Source organism: Lagenorhynchus albirostris, chromosome 9 (assembly GCF_949774975.1).
Source record: "Lagenorhynchus albirostris chromosome 9, mLagAlb1.1, whole genome shotgun sequence".
NCBI lineage: Eukaryota > Metazoa > Chordata > Mammalia > Artiodactyla > Delphinidae > Lagenorhynchus > Lagenorhynchus albirostris.
Window position 1 is genome coordinate 11536025 of NC_083103.1, and position 22804 is coordinate 11558828.

Genomic DNA, 22804 nt, shown 5'->3' on the forward strand with positions numbered 1-22804 from the left:
AATGCCTGTTGATCACATCTACCAACCTGGATCGCTCACCTTGGACTCTTCAGGAAAGAGAAAGTATCCTTCATTCTTTAAGCTACATTATAGTTATAGCAGACTAGCGTTTTACTTGAACTAATACATAGTCCATAACTCCTGACTCCTAGGCCTCTGTTCCATTCCAGAGTCCTCACCACCCTCCTTCTAAAAAGCCAAGGCAAGGACACTGGATCCCCACCTCCCCCTCACTGACCTTTCCAAGACCTGAAGGAAAAGGCTCTGCCCAGAGCTCCCTTCACCTCTTTGTTTCGAAGACTGTAGATGAGAAGGTTGAGCATTGGAGTGACGATGGAGTAGAAGACAGAAACCACCTTGTTGAAGTTGATGGAAGGGGCCACTTTGGCCCGGACATACATGAAGAAGAGAGTGTCATAGAAGAGGCTCACCACAGTCAGGTGGGCTGCACAGGAGGAGAAGGCCTTCCGGCCATTGGCAGCCAAGCAGATATGCAGCAGCGTCCAGACAATGTTGCCATAGGACACAGCGATGACTGTGGAGGAGGTCAGGAGCACAGCCAGAGAGACCAGGAAGTCTGTGGTCTCCTTCAGGGTGACATCCGAGCAGGACAAGGCTAGCAGGGGTGAAGCATCATAGAAGAAGTGATCAATGACATTGGGGCCACAAAATGTCAGTCGGGACATGAGGTAGATGGGCAAAATGGGGGTAAGGAAGCCAACCAGCAAACAAGCAGCTGACAGACGGATGCAGCTGCCCCAGGACACCAAGGCCCCATATCGGAGACGCATACAAATGGCCACGTAGCGGTCATAGGCCATGGTGGCCAGTAGGAAACACTCCGTTGCCCCAAGGAAGGTAAAGATGAAGAGCTGGGACAGACATCCAGCATAGGAGATATTCTTGCCCCCGTGTCCCCCAGTAAAACCAGCCAGCTTCTTGGGCACTGTGACTGAAGTGTACCAGATTTCAAGGCAGGACAAGTGTGTCAGGAAGACATACATCGGTCTACATAGCTGGTGGTCCAAACCCACAACCAGGATGATGGCCAAATTCTCCGCCAAGGTGAACAGGTACATAGTGAAGAAGAGAGTAAAGAAGAGGAGGCGCATTTCATGCACCTCAGCAAAGCCCACCATAACAAACTCTGTTATGTGGGTCCAGTTTTGGTCACAGGGCTGCATATGTGAGTAGTCTCAGCCTCACAGATAATGACAACTCAAGGAGAACCTATGAGATGCTGGACTGAAGTATCTTCCACTTCAGGAGAGGAAAATAAAGTCAAGACGCTATCCTTAACTCTCAAAAAAATGTATAGTCCACGAGGGGCACGAGAAAACAGACGATTAAAGTACAAGATGGAAAGTGCTAGATAGAAATAAGACAGGATATTAATGGGAGGCAGTAGAGGGGAAGCTCAACCAGTCCTGAGGAATCAGGGAAATCTTCCCGGAGGAAGAGCAGTCTAAATTGGAACCTGAAAAATAAGTATAAGTTAGTGACATAAAAGATAGAGAAATAGAGAGCACATAACAAGTATAAAATCTCAGACATCAGAGAGAACATCATGTATTTTGGAAACCTCAAGTACCATGAAGGTTAAGAGCTTGGCTTCCTGATCAAACATTCCTGGCTCCAAATACAAAAGAACCTAACTAACAGAGTTGTTGGGAAAATTTTAATTAGATAATCCCTCTAAAGTATTTATCATGATTGGGTTAATAAATACTAGGGAGTAATACCCTCCAAGTCCATTCCTGTTGTGGCAAATGGCAAATCTTCATTCTTTTTTATGGCTGAGGAGTATTCCGTTGTGTGTGTGTGTGTGTGTGTGTGTGTGTGTACATCTTCCTTATCATTCACCTGTGATGGACGCTTAGGGTATTATGCTTAGTGAAGTAAGTCAGACAGAGAAAGACAAATGCTCTATGATATGACTTATATGTGGAATCTAAAAATAAAACAAATGAATGAGTATAACAAAACAGACTCACTGATATAGAGATCAAGCTAGTGGTTACCAATGGGGAGAGAGAAGTAGGGAGGGACACCTTAGGGGTAGGGGATTAAGAGGTATAAACTACTACGTATAAAATAAATAAGCTACAAGGATATATTGTACAGCACAGGGAACATGGGCAAGATTTTATAATAACTATAAATGGAGTATAACCTTTATATTGTGAGTTGCTATGTTGTCCACTCAAAACTTACATAATACTGTACATCAACTGCACCTCAATAAAAATGCATGCATGCATACACACATACATACATACTAGAGGACATTTCTAGATGTTGACTTCTCCTGGAATAGATCATAGAGGGGAAGTGACTTTCACTGAGCTTGAGGAACAGTCTAGGCCAACATCATGAAGAGCTAGTAACCAAGTTACTGAAGGTCAAAGGTGAGTGTCAGGGCTTCCCTGGTGGCGCAGTGGTTGGGAGTCTGCCTGCCGATGCAGGGAACACGGGTTCGTGCCCCAGTCCGGGAAGATCCCACATGCCGCGGAGCGGCTGGGCCCGTGAGCTATGGCCGCTGAGCCTGCGCGTCCGGAGCCTGTGCTCCGCAACGGGAGAGGCCACAACCGTGAGAGGCCGGCATACCGCCGAAAGAAAACAAAACAAAACAAAACAAAAAATTAATAATAATTCCATCTTGTAAAACAGATAATAAAAACGGGGTCCAAAAAGATGAACTCTTATCTAATTTTAAGAGTAAGTGAACACACCATTGTAAAGCAATTATACTCCAATAAAGGTGTTAAAAAAAAAAGAGAGTAAGTAAGAGAATATAATGTCCCCATTACTGTGGTCATTTTTAAATTCTTTGACACTCTTCCTATTAAAAAGTGGGGCCAATGGCCACTCCCCTTGAATCTGAGCTTTGTGGCTGCTTGACGACATAAGAAGACAGAAGTGGTGCCGTACCAGTTTCCAGGCCTTAAGAAACTGATTCCTCTCCCTGCTTCTTGGAACCCAGCCACCATGGTGTGAGGAAGCCCAAGCAGCCTGCAGAAAGGCCCAGGTGGAGAGGAATTAAGGTCCCTGGTCCTCAGCCCTGGCTGATCTCCCATTGACAGCCAGCACCAACATGCCAGCCAGGTGAATGAGTCATCTGAAGAATCGACCCTCCAGCCCTGGTCAAGCTGACCTCGCTGACACCAGTCTTCCCTGCTGGGCCTTCCCCAAATTGCAGATTTGTGAACTAAATAACTGATTGTCATTTCTGTAAGCCACTAAGCTTTGGAGTGGTTAGTTAAACAGCAGTAGATAACTGAAACCATTACATACTTGTTCTGTAACCTTGGACAAATTATTGAATGTCTCTGACCCTTTGGAGGAAAACAAATCGTGTTTTGCCTCTGGTCACACAAATGCCTGAACTGGAATTTGAATCCAGGTTTGCCAAGGTCTAAAACCCTTGCTCTTTCCCCTAAAAATAATTCAACAGGTTCCCTCGGGTGTCAACATTTCATGATTTGCTGGCAGTGAAAGCATGTAGAGATACAAAATCAGAAATAAACCAGGTCAGAGTCTTCAGATTCCTGCAGGTATCTTCATCACACCTAAATCCAGGCTCCAACATCCCCATAGTGGGGGTCTATAAACACTGGTTTCCTGAACAAATAATTGCACTGCAGCCCCAGATGCTTCACGCTTCTGTTGGCTCCAGGAAATTTCAGAGCACAGTTCCTGCACGTTTCTCCCCTTTGCAATTTGGCTTATCGTGTAGCATCCTAGGAACAGTGCTCACCCTTTCCAGATACCCTTCCTCACTGCGCACAGATGCTGTAGAAACCTGCCTTACAGGTTTCACAGTAAAGTTTTCGGAAATGTTCATTCTTTTTCATAGTCATTAAAAGCACAAGATTTAGAGTCAAACAGATCTGAAATCAAGCCCTGGCCCTGCTATTCACTAGCTTGGTTGCCTCATCCATTAGTTGTTAGTATTGTTGCTAAATCTTACCTGGCCTTCCAGCTGCGACTCAAGTTCGATAGTCTCATCTTCAGTAGGAAGCCTTTTCCTTCCCTTATTCCTCCAAACTTGTATGCAGGTCAGACCAAAATATGCACAGGGCACCCGCTCTGTGCCAGGCGCCATAGCAGAGGTACCAGAGGGGCAACCTGGCACAGAGCAGGTGCCCGAGCATCTACCACAGGGCCTGGGACAGGTGTTACCTTAGGATACTTTCAGTTCTCTGATCCATAACTTAGAGACAGGATGCCAGAACCTGAGGGGGTTTGTATCAAATCCAGATGTTACCTTGAAAGAACGGCTTTTATTACTCAACTGCTGGACAAGGGGTAAAGAAGTAGGATATTCTGAACACACACACACCTCAAAGACCCACACCCTCCCCCGCAGTGTGGAGCGCTGTTATGAGGCAGCCGGGCCAGGGGCTCGTTCCCAGCCTCTTGCCTCCAGCCCGGGATGCATCTCACTTGTAGGCTGGGATTTTTAAGAAGCAGGTGAGCTTTCCCACTATCTTCAGACTCTCTCCCTCTCTAGTCACAGACTAAATTCAGAATATTTGGAGACTTCAGTGGACGGCAGAACCACACCATCAAAAGAGCCTAGATCCCTAAGGAAAACAAGTCATGCCTCCGAGATCAGGGGCCATCAAACCTCTTCTGTAAAGAGCCGGATAGTAAATGGGAGAGATGGTATTCAAACCCCAGCGCATCTGACCTAGATATCTGTGCTTCCCACACACACATGCTGTGCCACCTCCCTCTGTTACTTCATGTCACCAAATGGCAAACCTGCAACCCTGGCTGCCAGCCCTGCCTGTGAGGTTCATTTCTCTGCAGCTCGGGGCCCCGCTGGACTGGAGAAGTCCCCCGGCGGGGGGTCGCTCTGGCGACCTGCAGGGGCACAGCGACACTCCCAGGCCTGTTAACCACATTGGCTTCCTCTCCGAGATTAAGAGAACATTATCAACCAAGTGTCAAGTAGGAAGGCCACAGTGGGGTTGTGGGGAGAGGATAGGGTCATATGGGACAATCACTGAATGAGGAGAGGAAGCCACCCAGGAACCTGGCCTAGTTTCGTGTCCTGAAAGGATGGTGTTCCCTTGGCTAAGATTTTCCCTAACAAATGTGGAAAACAGTTTGAGGCCCATGCAGGGAAATTAAAATTGGGTTCCTGCAGCTATTTGCTGGTGCAGCTATGTGATAAGCCTGGTGGGAGAGGCTAGATTTCTCCCTGTTTCAGTTCTCTCTACCCAGCCTCTGGGAGACTTGTCCCCAACGGTGAAAGGCATTGGAAAATGAACATGCTCAGACCCAGACAATGATTTCAGAACCTAACCACCAAACCAACGTGAGCAGACGATGGTGGCGCGGGACCACAAGGCAGGCAGAAGGGGCTACAGGAGGCGTAGGAGCTGAAGCCCGGGGTCCTGCTCTCTGCCTCCTCTCTGCTCTTACATCCTGCACCGTGACAGCAATAGTTACTCCCACTTTCAGGCACACAGACAACCCCCCGAGTTCACAGCACCATCTCTAAAATCACAGGAGCTGCGCTTGACCCTGGCTCCATCAGGTACCAGCTGTATTTTAGGAAAGGTTCTTAATCTTGCTGAGCCTCTTTTTTTTTCATCTTCACATGGAGGGCGTAATACGTACATTTGCAGGGCTGGTCTAAAAATGGAAGGTCAAAGCATTAAGCGACAATGCAGGGCCTTTGCTCTTATTGTTCCTTCTGCCTTTCTGGGTGACTTCCTCCTGTACTTCCTTCAATTCTCCCTCACATAGAGACCCTTTCTGACCACCTCTCTGAAAATACAACTCCCGTCACTCTCTGACCGCCTTCTCGCCTTGATTTTTTGGTCACAGCTTCATTGTCATCTGTTAGACATTTATTTGTTTGTCTATAATATCATACACACACACACACACACACATACACACACACACACGTAAGCTCCTTGAAGATCGTGCCTTTGTCTGTTCATCACTGTGTTGCCAGTGCCAAAAAGAGTCACTGGATGAAGTCTGCATGCAATGAATATGTTGATATAATAAAAATAGTTGGATATATGCTCTGAACATTATGCTGACCCAGAATGCTATTTTTTTTCCACATCCAGTTATCTGTTTGAAGGAAACGGGAAGGAAAGGAAGGCCACCAATACTTACAGGAGAGCTGTCCAATTTGGATGTTGAAGTCCCAGCAACCCTCCTGCCAATCAGCTCCAAGACCGAAGGTGCCCGCAAGAATGATGCCTGTGTGCCTGGAGCAGCCCACGCTCACTGGCCTTGGGTGAGAAACAAGTTGAATTGATTTTTGCGTATAATTCTTTTTCTTAGCTACTGAATTTAATTTTAAATTTCCTGAAAAACTGTATTATATCAGCTCTTCTCAAACTCTGCTCCACCAAGCCCTGTTTCCCCAGTTGCCAGGTGGCTGCAGAGGGGGAGAGAGGCACCTAGCATGTGGGGCTCCCACAAACCCTGCTTCAACCACTAGGAAGCGGCAGAGTCCAGATGAGAATACAGCCCAGTCTGACCCCAGAGCCCACCATCTTTCCACCATACCGCCTCCCCGGGGGTTGGCTTTCCTAAAACTAAACCTGATCAATTAACTGAGAGCTTCTCTCATTATTCCAGCAGCTTCAATACTCAGTACCATGACCTGTTCCTCAAAGCCACTCACAGACGGTCTCTTCATGAATGGAAAAATGGGAAGTGGAGGCATAGAAAAGAAATGGGAAGGGTCTCCAGTCATATGTGCAGCAGAGATCCCAGTCCCAAGGCAAGCCAGAGAGAGCCCACTATAGCAGAAAAGATCCGAGGTGGATCAAACTATCTATGTGAGCTCCTAATCTCTCAATAGGAATGATGCCTGCTCTTCCTGTCTCCTGGATATTATGTGAATCAGTGAATAGTAGATAGGAAGGCTCTGAAAACTTTAAAGGTACACTCCAGGAAGACCTTCTTATTATCTTGCTTCCGTTACTGATGGTCTAGTGATTACTGCAGAATTTCAATAAAAGGAAAGCCTAGGGGATGGCAATCTCAGGGGGGCCCTGGGGATTGCCTTGAAGTTGCACTTGAATAACAAGAAAATTGATTTTGTTTATATTGTAGGTTTATTTTAAGTGTCTTGAGGGGGCAGACGGAGATGAAGGGGAACTAAAACCCCAAATGTCCCTTGATAGCCCTACTCTATGTGAGCTTAAGAAAATCAGTTGAATTCTGTGTGCCTCAGTTTCCTCACTTGAGAAATGGATTGATATTTAAAACCACAATGACTTGGTAAGAGAGTTTTTGAAAGAAAAAAAATGAGATAACATATTGGGAAAACTGAAGAGAGGATTGGGTTATACTGAGGTCAGGGTTCCTGACTCTAGATTTCGTATCTCTTTGGTTGATGATGCTTTTTCCATTCACCACCTTCTGCACGCTCTTAGGATGTGTGCTTGTTAGTTTCCAGCGTTGGTATAAACCAGAAGCTAACTAACCCATAATCGGGTGCTCAGAAATCTCTAGAAGAGCTACTCACCTGTCCCTGCTACTTCTCTGCTTTTTCTCTGGGTAGAACACAAAGGTCCCAAGCGCTCAGAACCTTGGGACTGGTGGCAAATGCAAGCTATTGGATCTCATTGTGTAACAGGGACCCCAAATTCAAGGATCACAGCTTCTCTGAACAAAAGGCAGAGGGCAGAGATTCACCATCAGCTGAACTGGAAAGGAAAGAAACAGGGGTTGTCACTGGCCATAAAAGGACTCATATCCCACGTAGGTACCTCTAACACCCTAGGGGTGACCCATGGGATCAGGTCTCCACGGAGGATTGATGCACTCAGTCAACAAAGGAAAGAAGATAGTAAATCATGGAAAACTCTGCCCCGCGGGGTGTGCAAAAGCTACATGGGAATCCCAGTTGGTAGACTAGCTGGACAAACGCCGATGGAGGACGAGGGGCCAGCCAAGGAAGGTTCCATGCCAGCTAGATTCTTTGTCAAAGTTTCTGGCTCTAACTACTCTGGAATAGGGTGAAACGAAAATTCGAGAGCTCCAGATTTACCAAGGCTGCAACGAGGTCTTCCTCTACTAGGGTGGGTCGGATATCCCCCACCCACCTACCTGCCCTTTATCCCCAGGTGGGGAAAAGCTACAATGATAACAATGGATATAACTGAGTAGCCCGTTTGGTTCAGGCTATATACAATTCAGATGTGAAATACCCAACCTCAATCCACAAAGAGTGAGACTTCCCTGATGGTCCAGTGGTTAAGGCCCCATGCTCCCAACGCAGGCCTGGGTTCGATCCCTGGTCAGGGAACTAGATCCTGCATGCCGCAGCTAAGACCAGGCACAGCCAAATAAATAAATATATATATATATATATATTTTTAATCTGCAAGGAGTTCAGAGTCTCACAGAGGCTGTGACTAAGGGTCACTTTTATCCTGAATGTACCTATGCTCATTTGCCTTTCTTCCAAAGAACTTCCTCCAAAAAAAAAGAACTTCCTCCAGAGGATTTGATGATTATCTACGGCTGAGAAATCTTTTTCTGCATAAAGGAAATATGGCATCATTTCACTATAAAGCAAAAGGAACATCAGGGGTGGTGAGTATCCACTCTGTTGGATCATAGGAGGCAGCTGAACCAAAATTAACAGGGCGCTGGAGATGACTATTTCTTTAACATACACGTGGGATCATTCCCCTTTATTTCACATGACTTGGGTCCAGCCTTAATGTTTCAGGTGCCAACTAATCAGTAAAGCTATCTTCCCAACTAATCAATAAAACTCCTTGATAACAGGGCCAAGTCCTATATTTTTACTGGATATCACAAACCTAGCACAGTGTAGCTCAGTGTAAAACATCATAGACTTGGATTTGAATCCCACATAAGCCTCTAAATGGATGTGCTACGTTGGGGAAGTCAATCTCTCTGGGCCAGTTTCCTCATCTCTAAAGTTAGGAAAATAATGCTACCTGACAGGGATGTGGTTAGAGAGGAATGAGGCAATAAAGTAAAAGGGTTCACTTATCTAACAGTGGACATGAGATGGTTACACATAAAACTTTGGGCTGCCAAAGGGAGGACGTTTAACAGTATCATACCTGTATCTCTACTCAATGGAAAAACCCCTTTTCAGCTCTGACCCAATCTGACAGAGACTCCAAGAGTACAGAGCAAAACATCCTCTTCTGCACTGACATACAAGGCTGACCAAAAGAAGTTAGGAAGACCAGCATTCCAGCAGGCCGAGGGCATTCAGGAGGAAACAGCCTAGAGAACCAAGGAAACAGGCAAATGTCAAATGCTGCTCTCAAACCCAGGCCCCACCAGTTCCTGTCTTTCTCCTCCTCTCCTCTCACCTTTCAGAACACTTTATTTCACTTATGCCGGTAATACTCTGCCCTGACAATGTAAACCAACCCAGCCGTGCTGGTTTTCTTAAGTTCTATCACTCTATCCGTTGTCCCAGTTTTATACCACAAAAGTCCAAACTTGAGCAATTAAAGGCAGCATTCTCCTCTGTGAGGGTAATAAAAGAGGCTTTGAATTATCATATTCCTTTTCTTCTCCTCTTGCCTAAAGAATCAAATATCCCAGCTCAAAAACCAGGACACATAGAGGAGGGTCAGCAGAACCAACTCTCTGACAAAGGAAGGGGAACCCAGTCTAGAGTGAAAAGCTGAGGGCCTTCGCCATTCCTCTAAGAAGAAATTTGAAATCACCACTTGTAGTCATAATTGTTGTATATCATTATGATGAATTATGTGGCATTGTATATAGTTCTTATTTCACAATAGAGACTCAGTCTTCTCAAAATCATGTTTTTCGTCTTTAACAACATCCAGAAGCAAAGTCTGGCCTGGTATTTTTCCAGGTGTTCTTTTTAATGCCTTTTTATCATGAAATAATTCAAATGTGTTCAAATGTACACTCAAGAAGGAACATAATACAATGATGACTTTATACCTGCTCCCCAGATTTATCAAATATTAACCTTTGGCAGTAGTTACAGACTGAATGTTTGTGTCTCTCCAAAATTCATGTTAAATCCTAATGCCCAATGTGATGGTACTAGAAGGTGGGACCTTTGGGAGGTGATTTGGTCAGGAGGATGGAGCCCTAATGAATGGGATTAGTGCCCTTATAAAAGGGGCTCCAGAGAGCTCTCTTGCCCTCTTTCTGCCATTTGAGGATACAAAAACAATTTGGCAGTCTGCAGCCTGTAAGATGTTCTTTACCAGAACCCAACTATGCTGTCTCCCTGATCTCAGACTTCCAGCCTCCAGAACTGTGAGAAATAAATTTCTGTTGTTTGTATGTCACCTAGTCAATAGTATTCTGTTATAGCAGCCTGAACTAAGACAGCAATATTAAATTAAGGTCATTTTTTGTAAAAATACAATTGATAGATGATAGATAGGTAGATAGATAGATAGATAGATAGATAGATAGATAGATAGATAGATAGATTTAAAAAGCAGATACAGGGACTTCCCTGGTGGTCCAGTGGTTAAGAATCCGCCTGCCAATGCAGGGGACATGGGTTCGAGCCCTGGTCAGGGAAGATCCCACATGCCGTGGAGTAGCTAAGCCCATACGCCACAACTACTGAACCTGCGCTCTAGAGCCCATGAGCCACAACTAGTGAGCCCACGTGCTACAACTACTGAAGCCTGTGCACCTATAGCCCATGATCCGCAACAAGAGAAGCCGCTGCAATGAGAAGTCTGCGCACCACAACAAAGAGTAGCCCCCACTCACCGCAACTACAGAAAGCCCACGCTCAGCAACAAAGACCCATTGCAGCCAAAATCAATCAATCAATCAATAAGAATCCACCTTCGAATGCAGGGATGCGGGTTCGAACCCTGGTCAGGGAACTAATACCCACATGCAGCGGGACAACTAAACCCACACGCTGCAACTACTGAGCCCTCACGCCTCAACTAGAGAGCCCATGTGCCACAACTACAGAGCCCACACACTCTGGACCCCATGGGCCACAACTAGAGAGAAGCCTGTGTACCACAACGAAGAGCCTGCATGCCACAACTAAGACCCGATGCAGCCAAAAAATAAAATTAAATAAATAAAATGCAGATACAGTTACAGTTGAGGCCCTCTGTTTATCCATTTTCAATCCCATCACTCTCACTCCCTCCTTAGAATTAACCAATATCATAAATTCAGCATTCCTGCTCATGCATAATTTATACCATTTGTTATCCATAAATATTATATTTTGTTTTGCATTTCTTTAAAATGTATATAGATGATATCAAACTCCATAGATCACTTTGTAATTTGCTTTTTTCATAGAATGTGTTTTTTCTTTTTTTATGTTATATTTACATCTCTAGTTTCATTCATCTTAATTTCTATGTATATTCTGTTTTACTAAAAAAGCATAATTTACTCTTCATTCTCTTGCTGGTGGGCATTTGTTTCCGATTTTTTGCTCTTCCTAACAATAAACATTCTTGTGTACATCTTGTGCACATCAAAAGGCTGTCTGAGGGAGTGGTTCTCAAAGTGTGGTCCCACCAGCAGCAGCAGCACCTGAGAACATGTTAGATGCAAATCCTCAGTCTCTTCCCCAGATGCACTGGATTAGAAACTCTGGAAGTGGGGCCCAGTGATGGGTGCTTTAACAAGCCCACCAGGTGATTCTGAGACAAGCTGAAGTTTGAGAGGTGCTGCTCTAGGGTGTATACCTGAGCACCTCCCACTTCACTGAATAATGCCAAATTGCTCTCTAAAGGGATTGCCCCAGCTCTATTCCCACCAGCAGTGTTTGAGACTTACTTAACAATATTTCTAATACAAAGCCAACACTGGGTGATACAGCCTCTTACAGTTTTGACCAACAGAGGGTTAGACATCACATCAAATGCTTATTGACAACATGTTTTTCCTCTCCTGTGCATTGCATTCCTTCATTTTTCTGTTGAGTAGTTTAATACTTTGTAGAAATTCTGTGTATTTTCTAAACATCCATACTTTGTTATACAGTCAGTATTTTCCCAGCGTTTTAACTTTGTGCAGCATCTTTAAGTTTTACATAGTAAAATATACTTATCTTCCCCTGTACAGTTTGTGCTATTGTACCTTGACTAAAATGTATTCTAAAAATGTCTAGGTTTTGCTTTCTACACTGAGGTCTTTAACACAACTGGATTTAATCTTTGTCATGCTGCAAAGCAGAGATCTAATTTTTTTCTCATGTTGATAACATCCTTCCTCATTAATTGATAATATCACTTCTGTCATATATTCAGAGGGATATTCAAAATATTTAACAACCTCGTGGGTGACAACCAAGGGTTTTTTCTTAATATTACTTATTTATGTATCTTCCCTTTTTTTTTGATGAGTCTTGCTAGCGATTTACCTATTACATTATATTCCTTTTTTCTTTTTTCAAAGAACAAGCTTCTGGCTTTGTGTCCTCTCTAATTTTCTATTTCATTAATTTCTTCTCTTGTATTTATTATTTCCCTTCTTCTACCTTCATAAGTTACTTCATTGCTCTTTATTTTTTGGTTGAATACAACACATTTATTTTCATTTTTATCATTTATAATAAATGCAATTAAGCTACATATTTCCCTCTAGACACCACTTTAGCTATATCAAACAATTTTTTTATGTTAGTAATTTATTATTGCTCAGCTATAAATATTTTTTTATTATGGCATTTATTTCATCTTTACTCAGAGTTATTCAGAGTCGCATTCTTAAGTTTCCCAATAAGTGGAAAAAAAGAAAGTAGGGGTGTGTTAAACTACTTTTTATCATTCAAATTATTTCTAATTTAATTATGTGTTAAGATATTGTGGTCATTATGATATCAATTATTTAAAAGTTATTGAGATTTCCTTTTTGGCTTCATGGTCAAATTTTACAAAGATTCTATCTATACTTGAAAAAAATACATGTGCACTTGTTGTGTGCAAAGTTTTTAGATACATATGCATACATTTTAGATCACACTTGCTAATTTTGTTATTCAAATCTGCTATATCATTTCTAATCTTTGTCTGCTGGCTTTATGAGTTGTGTCAATCCCCTACTGTTGTTTTCTGACTTTCTCCTTAGAATTTTTCAATGTTTGCTTTATTTATTATGTTACATTATATGAAATCTTATTAGGGATATAAAAGTTCATAATTGTTTTTGTTTTGTTTTTGTTTTTTGTGGTACGTGGGCCTCTCACTGTTGTGGCCTCTCCCATTGCGGAGTGCAGGCTCCAGACGTGCAGGCTCAGCAGCCATGGCTCACAGGCCCAGCCGCTCTGTGGCATGTGGGATCTTCCCGGACCGGGGCACGAACCCGTGTCCCCTGCATCGGCAGGCAGACTCTCAACCACTGCGCCACCAGGGAAGCACCATAATTGTTTTATCTTCCTGGTGTGTGGTTACATTTATTATTTTGTGTTTTCTCTCTTTATCCCTATGAATGTTTTTTGCCTTTAGATCTATTTTGTCTTATGTTAATTTTGCTACACTAACTTCTTTGTTAGTATTTATGTTACACATCTTTTTCCACTATTTTATTTGCAGCCTGTGTGTGTGGGGGGGGTGTGTATCACTCTTCTCTTGTAGGAAGCATAGAGTTGCATTTTGTTTTTATCTATTTGATTGCTTCTGTCTTTTAATAGATGAATTTAACCCATTTCCATTTTTTGTAATTTGGTAGTTTAGACAACTATATTATCTTATTTTGTGTTTTCTATTACCATTCTTTGCTTCTTTTTCTTCTTCCCTATCTTCTTTTGTTTGATAATGTTTATTCTCTTCTGATTTGGAAGATATCAATATGTCTTATTTTAATGACTACTCTGAATTTTGTAACCTACATTCTTAACTATAAATGTTCTGATAAAGTCTACAATTATTTAATTACTCCCAATGTCAATAAATCCTTAATGTACTTTAAGTATCTCCTGCTTTGACTATCTCCCTCACCTTGTTATTACTGTTTTATGAAACAAAAAAATAATCTTAGACTCTAATCATTAATTAAAATTTTCAACACATTTCATCAATCTCTATGATCTCTAGAACAACTTATTTGATTTAGGGGTGGGTGGGAAGAAGAGCTATTTAGAGGATACTAGCTTCTTGCAATCCACATTTCCTTCTGTTTCCACTTTTCTATTTCTGAAGCAAAGTTTAATAGTCTTTTAGTAAGGATCTGTGTGTAGTAACGTATTTAGTATTTGTATGTCTAAAAATGTTTTTTTAACCCTCCTTCTTGAATAAAATTTAGCTGATTGTGAAATTCTCGATTGACAGTTTTTTCCTTCAGCACTTTAAAGTTATTATTCCATTATCTTCCAACATCTATTATTAACAATAAGAAGTTTGCTGTCAGTCTGTCATTCTTCTATATATATAAAATCCTTCTTGATGTTTTTATCTCTCTGCTCTCTGTATTGCATTCTGAGCAGGTTCCTATATTCTATCTTCCAATTCTCTAATTCTTTCTTTTCCTCTGTCTGGTTCAGAGTGCATCTCATTCATTACATTTTTTAAATTTGTTTTTAATTAAGTAATACATTTATATGGTTCAAAACCAAAGGTTACACAAGGGTAAACAATGAGAAGTTACCCTCCTACTTCTTCCTCCTTCCCACCACTCAGTTCCTCTTCTTGGAAGCAACCAATGTTTTCCATTACTTTTATTGTTTCTGATATACTCTATTCATATATGTGGAAATGCACACACACACATGCACACACAGAGAGAGAGTTATTTTTCTCTCTTTTATACACACATATTGGCATATTATGCATCTTTTTCTCTATTTTGCCTTTGTTCACTTGAGACAATATTGTGAGGATTGTTTCATATCAGTACATAATGAGCTTCATTACCTACTAAAGGGCTTCATAGTGTTTCATTTTATGGATGAACATGATTAATTCACAAGCCCCCTGTAAAGGTTGTTTCCACTCTTTTGCCATTAAAATAATTCTGTAAAATCAACACGTTGTACACCTTAAACAATATTACATGTCAACTAAATCTCAACAAAGCTGGAATAAATAAATATTTAATTAATTAATTAATTAATTATTAAATTTATTTAAACTGTTTAAATATTTAATTGTTTATTTATTAAATTATTTATGTACATCATTTTGAACATGTGAGGTTTTATCTTTATGCTATACACCCACAGGTAAAATTATTGCTTCTAGATATGTGCATTTATAATTCTGTGCATTTGAATTAAATTTTTAGGGAATGTTTTATTTTTATTTCATTCAAGTTTGAATAGATAACACATGTATATAATACAAAATTCAAAAATAACAAAATAGTAAATACCAGGTTATTATACATCCTTCTACAGTCATTGCATGCATGTGTAGGCCTATATGTATGTATAGGAAGATTTCTCTTATTCAGGCCAATTAATATTGTCTTCTGCATTGAAGTCCATGGAGATCAGAAGGCTCTTGCCATACTGTTGATCAAAAGACACACTAGACTTTAGTGTAATCATTCCCATTAGGGCATACTTCTTTTTTGTCTTATCATTCAGTCTCAGCCATATAGACTCATCACTGTGGATATTATCAGTAAAAGTGAAGGTTCCTTTGGCTTTGAGATAGGCATTGTGCTTGGTCACAAATTTTCAGGCCAGCTCCAATCCAGTCTGCTTTTCTCACTGTGCCTGGTACCTAGTAATCTCTCTCAGATCTACCCTTGGGTTCCCCATCACTATGACTTTAAGAGTTGCCTTCACTTCTCCTCTCAGTTGGTTTCCCATGTCTCATTTAGTTCCCTTTCTTGGTTTACATCCTTCATTTTGTGGAGTATGTCTTTCCATAGCTTTCTAAAAAAAATGGTACACTAAGTGTCCATCGACAGATGAATGGATAAAGAAGATGTGGCACATATATACAATGGAATATTAGCCATAAAAAGAAATGAAATTGAGTTATTTGTAGTGAGGTGGATGGACCTAGAGTCTGTCATACAGAGTGAAGTAAGTTAGAAAGAGAAAAACAAATACTGTATGCTAACACATGTATATGGAATCTAAAAAAAAAAAAAATGGTCATGAAGAACCTAGGGGCAAAATGGGAATAAAGACACAGACCTACTAGAGAATGGACTTGAGGACACAGGGAGGGGGAAGGGTAAACTGGGACAAAGTGAGAGAGTGGTAGTGTATATATGGACATATATACACTACCAAATGTAAAATAGATAGTTAGTGGGAAGCAGTCACATAGCACAGGGAGATCATCTCAGTGCTTTGTGACCAGCTAGAAGAGTGGGATAGGGAGGGTGGGAGGGAGGGAGACACAAGAGGGAAGAGATATGGGAACATATGTATATGCATAACTGATTCACTTTGTTATAAAGCAGAAACTAACACACCATTGTAAAGCAATTATACTCCAATAAAAATGTTTAAAAAATAAAGAAATAAAAATTTAAAAATGGTACATGAAAGTATATTTTTTGATATTTGGGTATCTTTCCTTTTTTGAGTTTCTGAAAACCCATGATATGCCATTCTACTGGGCATTTGGTGAGCCCTTCCAATATCCAAATTCATGTCCTTTAATCTGGGAAATTTTCCTGAATTATTGTATTCATTGTTCCCCATCCATTTATTTTGTTCTCTTCCTCTAGAACTAATATCATTCATACATTAAATTTCCTGTCTTGTCCTTCAATTTTTATCTTTTCTCTCTTATTTTCCTCTCCATGTATTTTTGTTCTAATTTCTAGGCAATTCTTTAATTTATCTTCCAGCATTTTCATTGAGTGTTTTTCATTTCTGCCATCATGTTTCTAATTTCCAAACGTTCTTTAATATTTTTTTCTGAATTTTTTACGCATCTGTTTCATAAATACAATATCTTTTTCTCTCTCTAGCAATATTAATTTTGCATTTTTTTGTTTGTTTGCTTCCCCATTCCTCTACGTAGTCTCCACTTCCTCCAAGTTGCTTTTTTCTGTCTGTTCATTGTGTTTTCTATGTTCCATGTTAGAGGCTTCCCTCAGGTTTCAAGTAATCTTAGATTATCTCCTGAGGATTAAGGGTGAACAGGATCAAAGAGCAGTTTGGAAGTTCTGAGCAGATGAGTATGACTTAGGAGCTTTTCTCTATGGCAGCAGTTCCCAACCTTTTTGGCACCAGGGACCGGTTTCATGGAAGATAATTTGTCCACGGACTGGGATGGGGGGATGGTTCAGGCGGTAATGTGAGCGATGGGGAGTGACGGGCAGTGGCAGATGAAGCTTCTCTTGCTCTCCCGCCACTCACCTCCTGCTGTGTGGCCCGGTTCCTAACAGGCCTCGGGACCACTACCGCTCTGTGGGCCGGGAGTTGGGGACCCCTGCTCTATGGTGATCTGAGCAAGCCACTTCCTGGAGGAACACCCCCACCCCATGTCTATGTCTTTAGGACTTTCCTCTTAGACTGATTCTATTCCTCATAGAAGAATCTTCCAAACTCCTTCCAGCGGGTCCAGTTCTGTCCACCAGCATTTTGAGAGCCAAGAAGAAAGGGCCTGGTAGTCTCAGCATTCCATAGTCTTTACCCATATGGTCACTTAATACCCCTGCTTTCAGTATGGTAGCCCCCCTCTCAACAATGCCTGATATACATGGACACACAGGCTCTGTTTCATCATTTCACAATATTCTTTGGATGAGGGAGGAGCAGTTGTCTAGCACTGTGGGTGGGAGAGAAGATCGAGGTATAATTGATTCTCAAACAACTTTCACTCAGTCCTTTTGGTTTAACCTCTACTTTTGGTCAGGCCCAGAGGTTTCTGGAATTGCTAGTTTTTGAGACTTAGAGGGTTCTCAGGGTGAATTGGGCGTTTTGTCACCTTTCTGAGACCATAATGACTTACAGGTCTGGCTGGCTCACTAACCAGTCACCACTAATTCATCTCCCCTCCAGGTTCCAAAATACTTTTGCCATTGTCTCTTCACCTATTCTCCCCATTCTTGTTGGTTTGTTTCATTTTTCTTTCTTTAATCTCTTTACTGTAATTTTAGTGCGCTTTAGAAAGGTAGTGAAATTAGATACATATAACCAAACAGCCATCATAACTCAAAGCCCCACATGACTATTTTTTCACGTTCAAATATTCTAACTGGTTCTTTTCCATATCTCCCCATTCTTTTTTTCAGCCTCTATTTTTTTATTATTTTAATGGAAGTTTTTATTTCATTTATTTCTTTGAAATAATCAATATATTTACTTTAAAGCCTTGTCTGATCATTCTGTAAAATCAACTTCATCAGAAGTGAACCCATGTTCTGACTGTTGGTTTGTTGGCTACTTTTCTTAGTATTCGTTTTTATTCACCAATTTTTTTTTATTTGGTTTATAGTCTCATTTGGAATATGAGGTGGTATGTTTGCTTCAATTCTCTCTCGCATGCTCTCTCTTGCTCTCTCTCCCTCTCTCTTTCTCTCCCTCTCTCTCTTCCCTTCTCCTTTACCTGAATATTCAATTGTCCTGTTTAGCAGCTTCGGGGGTCTTCAATCCAAATCTAGTACGGACAGTTAGAGGGGACTGTCCTGCAGAGCCCCTGGGCCGTGGCTGATCCAGGCTAGGTCAGGGGGAAGCTTGATTCAGCTCCTGGTCACAAGGCTATGTCTCATCCTTCTCCTCTTCCAGCCTGGAGCTGGAAACGAGCCACTGCTCCTTCAGTATTTGGCTGCAGGTTTATTTCTAGCTTCCTCCCATGAGGGTGGAGGATGAGAAATGAATACCACCCTAGCCCTGGGCATTAGTCAGTGAGCCTGCCTCTGCTTCCCCTTCTCACGGGGAATGCTCTTGGCTCATTTACCACCCCTAACTGCCTCCGCATTCAAAACCCGCAAGTCCACCCACCCCTTCAGTCCTGATCACAGTTTGTGCTTCTGTGACAGCTTGGATCTTCAAAAATGCTTGTCTGCTATTTAAGGCCTTCTTCAGTTTTCCTTTTTTGTTTGTTTGTTTTATCCAGCACTTGCTATGTTTGTGGAGCAGAGGGGATTCTTAAAGCCTGAACTCCATCTTGATCTAGCTGTCAGTAGATATGCTTAAAGTTAGATATTTGGGGCTTCCCTGGTGGCGCAGTGGTCGGGAACCCACCTGCCAGCGCAGGGGACAAGGGTTCGAGCCCTGGTCGGGGAAGATCCCACATGCCACGGAGCAACTAAGCCTGTGCGCCACAGCTGCTGAGCCTGCGCTCTACAGTCTGCGAGCCACGGCTGCTGGGCCTGTGTGCCATGGCTACGGAGGCCCACGCACCTAGAGCCAATTCTCCACAATGGGAGAACCCACTGCAGTGAGAAGCCCGTGCAACGCAGCAAAAAGTAGCCCCCACTCGCCGCAACTAGAGAAAGCCCACGCACAGCAACGAAGACCCAATGCAACCAAAAGTGAATAATACATAAATTAATTAATTTAAAAGAAAAAAAGGAGAGAAACCATTAAAAAAAGTTAGATATTTGGATTGTATAAATCTTCAGTGTGGTCAAACTTCTGATGCCCAACATGGCCAGACCAGGTCAGTTGTGGTACTGAATGACACCTTAGCCAGGCTTAATTTTTTCTCCATCTGTGGCATATCACTGAGGCACCAGACATGTAAGAGGCTGTCAAGACTAAATATGAACTGAATCTATTCTGAATCTTCAGAATTCAAACAGTAATAAAGTTAAATGAAATTGAAGTAAAGATTTGAAGTCACTCATTTTTTAAAAATCTATTCCTATGATACACAACTATAGAGCCCCACAGGGTTGTAGGGAGGATGAAATGAGTGGTCTGTGTAGGGCACTTAGTACACCGTCTAGCATGTCTTAAGTCTACTAGGATACTCCTGGTGTTAGAATGCACTGCAAAGGCACCAGAGGATCCAGTGGGTATAGAGGTCTTTAGAGTATCAACAGGAAGAGAGAAACAAAAGGGAACAGGAAGTAACTCTCCAGCCAACAGGGGAAAGGATTAAAAACAGAAAAAGATGATTATCACCCATGAAATGAAGTTTTCCTCCCTTCTAGTAACCCTTACCCTGTACACAATAAATTATTAACATAAATACACAGGTTTTATCAATCCAGAGGAACCACAGGAAGACAACGTAGCTCTTAGGACCTCTGGAATGTACTAGTACATTCTGTGAGGGCTGGGATTTATCTGTTGTTCATAGCTTTCCACCTAGGACATAGTGAGCGTTTAATAATTGTGGAATGAATGAACAGATGAAAGGTGCTCAGAAATGGTTTGCTGTAACAGGTCCCAATGCAAGTATGTGTGAGAACACATTTATATTATGGAGACAGAGAGGGAGCAGATCAGTCCAGGGTATAATTCTCTCAGCCTCCAAGATTCAATGTAACTTGAGTGCAAATGGAGACTCAAACCAGATAAATGTGTGTCCAACATTGGCCATGGGGAGGATCAGAGTAGGAGCATTCAAAGACATCCCTTCCCAGCAGGAAAATGGTGAAGTCTCAGTCACAAAGTAGCCCACCCCACAGGAATTCACACGTGAGTAAAGTATCACTGATTAAATATTTGGGGTGTTCGTGTGTGTGTATGTGTGTGTGTGTGATATAATAGTCTCTGTCAAATAAACATATAAACTCAGTTATATGGGAAGAATGCTTGACCTGAATTTCAGGTATTCCTAGAAGTCCTAGGAAAGGAGAATATGACCCAGAACAGCCTTTAATAACAATTATGAAGGGATTCAAAAATAAATTGCATAGATTACAGGGTTATTTGTATAATCCCCATGTACTCAGGATATAGCTGGTGTCCCAGTTCCAAGGTTCTTTAGAGGTGAGTGGCTGAGAGGATGAATGCCACTTACCACACATGTGTCATTGGTGACATCACTTCCCCTTCTCTGGTCCTCAGGTTCTTTATCTATAAAATGAGACCTTGTCTATCAGGAATATGTTGGTTGCAAATAACAAAAAAAACCAACTCAAGCTCTCTTAATCAAGAATTCCAATTTATAAATCAGACAGAGAAAGACAAATACTGTATGATATCACTTATATATGGAATCTAAAAAATACAACAAACTAGTGAATATACCCAAAAAAAAGAAGCAGACTCACAGATATAGAGAACAAACTAGTGATTACCAGTGGGGAGAGGGAAGGGGGGAGGGGCAATATGGGAGTGGGGGATTAAGAGGTACAAACTATCGTGTATAAAATAAGTACAAGGATACATTGTACAACACGGGAAATACAGTCAATATTTTATAATAACTATAAATGGAGTATAACATTTAAAAATTGTGAATTACTATACTGTACACCTATAACTTATATAATATTGTACAGCAACTACACTTCAATTTAGAAAAAAGAATAACAATTTATGGGCTTGTATAACTGAAGAGTCCCCAGGGTCAACTTTCTCCGTCTCCCTGTTCTATCCACTTCTGCGCTGGCTTCACTCTCAACAAGCCCTCTCCACTTGGTGGCAGAGGGATTGCCAGCAGCTCCAGATTTCTCACCTCACGTACAAGTCCAGTGGAAAAGAGAGCTCACCTCTCCCACAATCTAAGTGGAAGTCATGAAATAGCACCTCACTGACTCCAAAGGGTTCAGGTCACCACCGTGGCCAGAGAGATGTGATATTCTTATCGCCCTCATCTGAACATGCCTGCTCACCCCAGCTCTCCCCACCAAGATGCTACCAAACTGTCCCACCCATAATCCCACATGGCATTATGTGTTAGAGCAAAGCCTTGGGGTTCAAAAGCTTCTAACAGAAATTTGTGATAGATCAGAGGGGAAGCAGAGAGAATTCCAGGCTGCGTCTTAGAAAAGTTGTTGTAATTGAATAGCAATGCCCGCTAAAGAGCTCAAGCCCAGGCAGTGATTCACAAGTAACATACATTTGCCATCCCTAGAAGAGGCCATCCAGACCTTCATTCCCAGGACCGGAAGACAGGACACCAACTGAGCTTTTATAACCCGAGAGACTTGCAGGACTTTAAGGCTCATTAACAGTATGTAGAATAAATGCTAGTAAGTGGATAATCCTGAGCATATTACTACATCTTTTCCACTCTTCAGTTTTCTTATGTGTAAGAGACTTAACAGCACTTCCTTATAGAGTTGTTATGTGGAGTCCATGGGATTACGTATGTACAGTCATCAGCATATAGTGGAAACTCATTAAGGTACACTAACATCCCCATCAGAGTTGCTGCCCTAAGACATTAATCAAGAAGAATATTTCCGGGCTTCCCTGGTGGCCCAGTGGTTGAGAGTCCGCCTGCCGATGCAGGGGACACGGGTTCGTTCCCCGGTCCGGGAAGATCCCACATGCCGCGGAGCAGCTGGGCCCGTGAGCCATGGCCACTGAGCCTGCACGTCCAGAGCCTGTGCTCCGCAACAGGAGAGGCCACAACAGTGAGAGGCCTGCGTACCACCAAAAAAAAAAAAAAGAAGAATATTTCCTAGTGCCTACTGTATACTCAGCGTCTGGGAATCAGGGGGGTTGGGGGTGTGAAATATGAAGAAGAGGGGATACAGGTTGTAACCTTAGAGACTGCCAGATCATGGGCCCTCTCCGCAGCAGCAACTTCTCACTTCAACATGACTGTGGAAGTCAGGAGAGGGCAGCAAAGAGCTACAGAACTAGAAGGAACCCACACATCATGGGAAGATGACCCTTCATCTCTGATAAGGTCTACCCCCCAGGAACACAGGATGAGGTCCGAAACAAAGCCAGGAATCAGGACCCTCACGCTGGCATCCTGGTTCAGCCACTTACTTGCTGTGTGACCTTAGACAAGGCACATAACCTCTCCAG

General features: G+C 42.1%; 1 protein-coding gene across 1 annotated transcript; it reads right to left on the reverse strand.

Annotated features, from left to right (window-relative positions):
- Positions 1-230: 230 nt before the first annotated feature.
- LOC132525155 (olfactory receptor 6Q1) lies at positions 231-1184 on the reverse strand. The gene has a single exon (XM_060157681.1). It carries the CDS (start codon positions 1182-1184, stop codon positions 231-233), a length of 954 nt encoding a protein of 317 aa, XP_060013664.1.
- Between the last annotated feature and the right edge of the window lie 21620 nt (positions 1185-22804).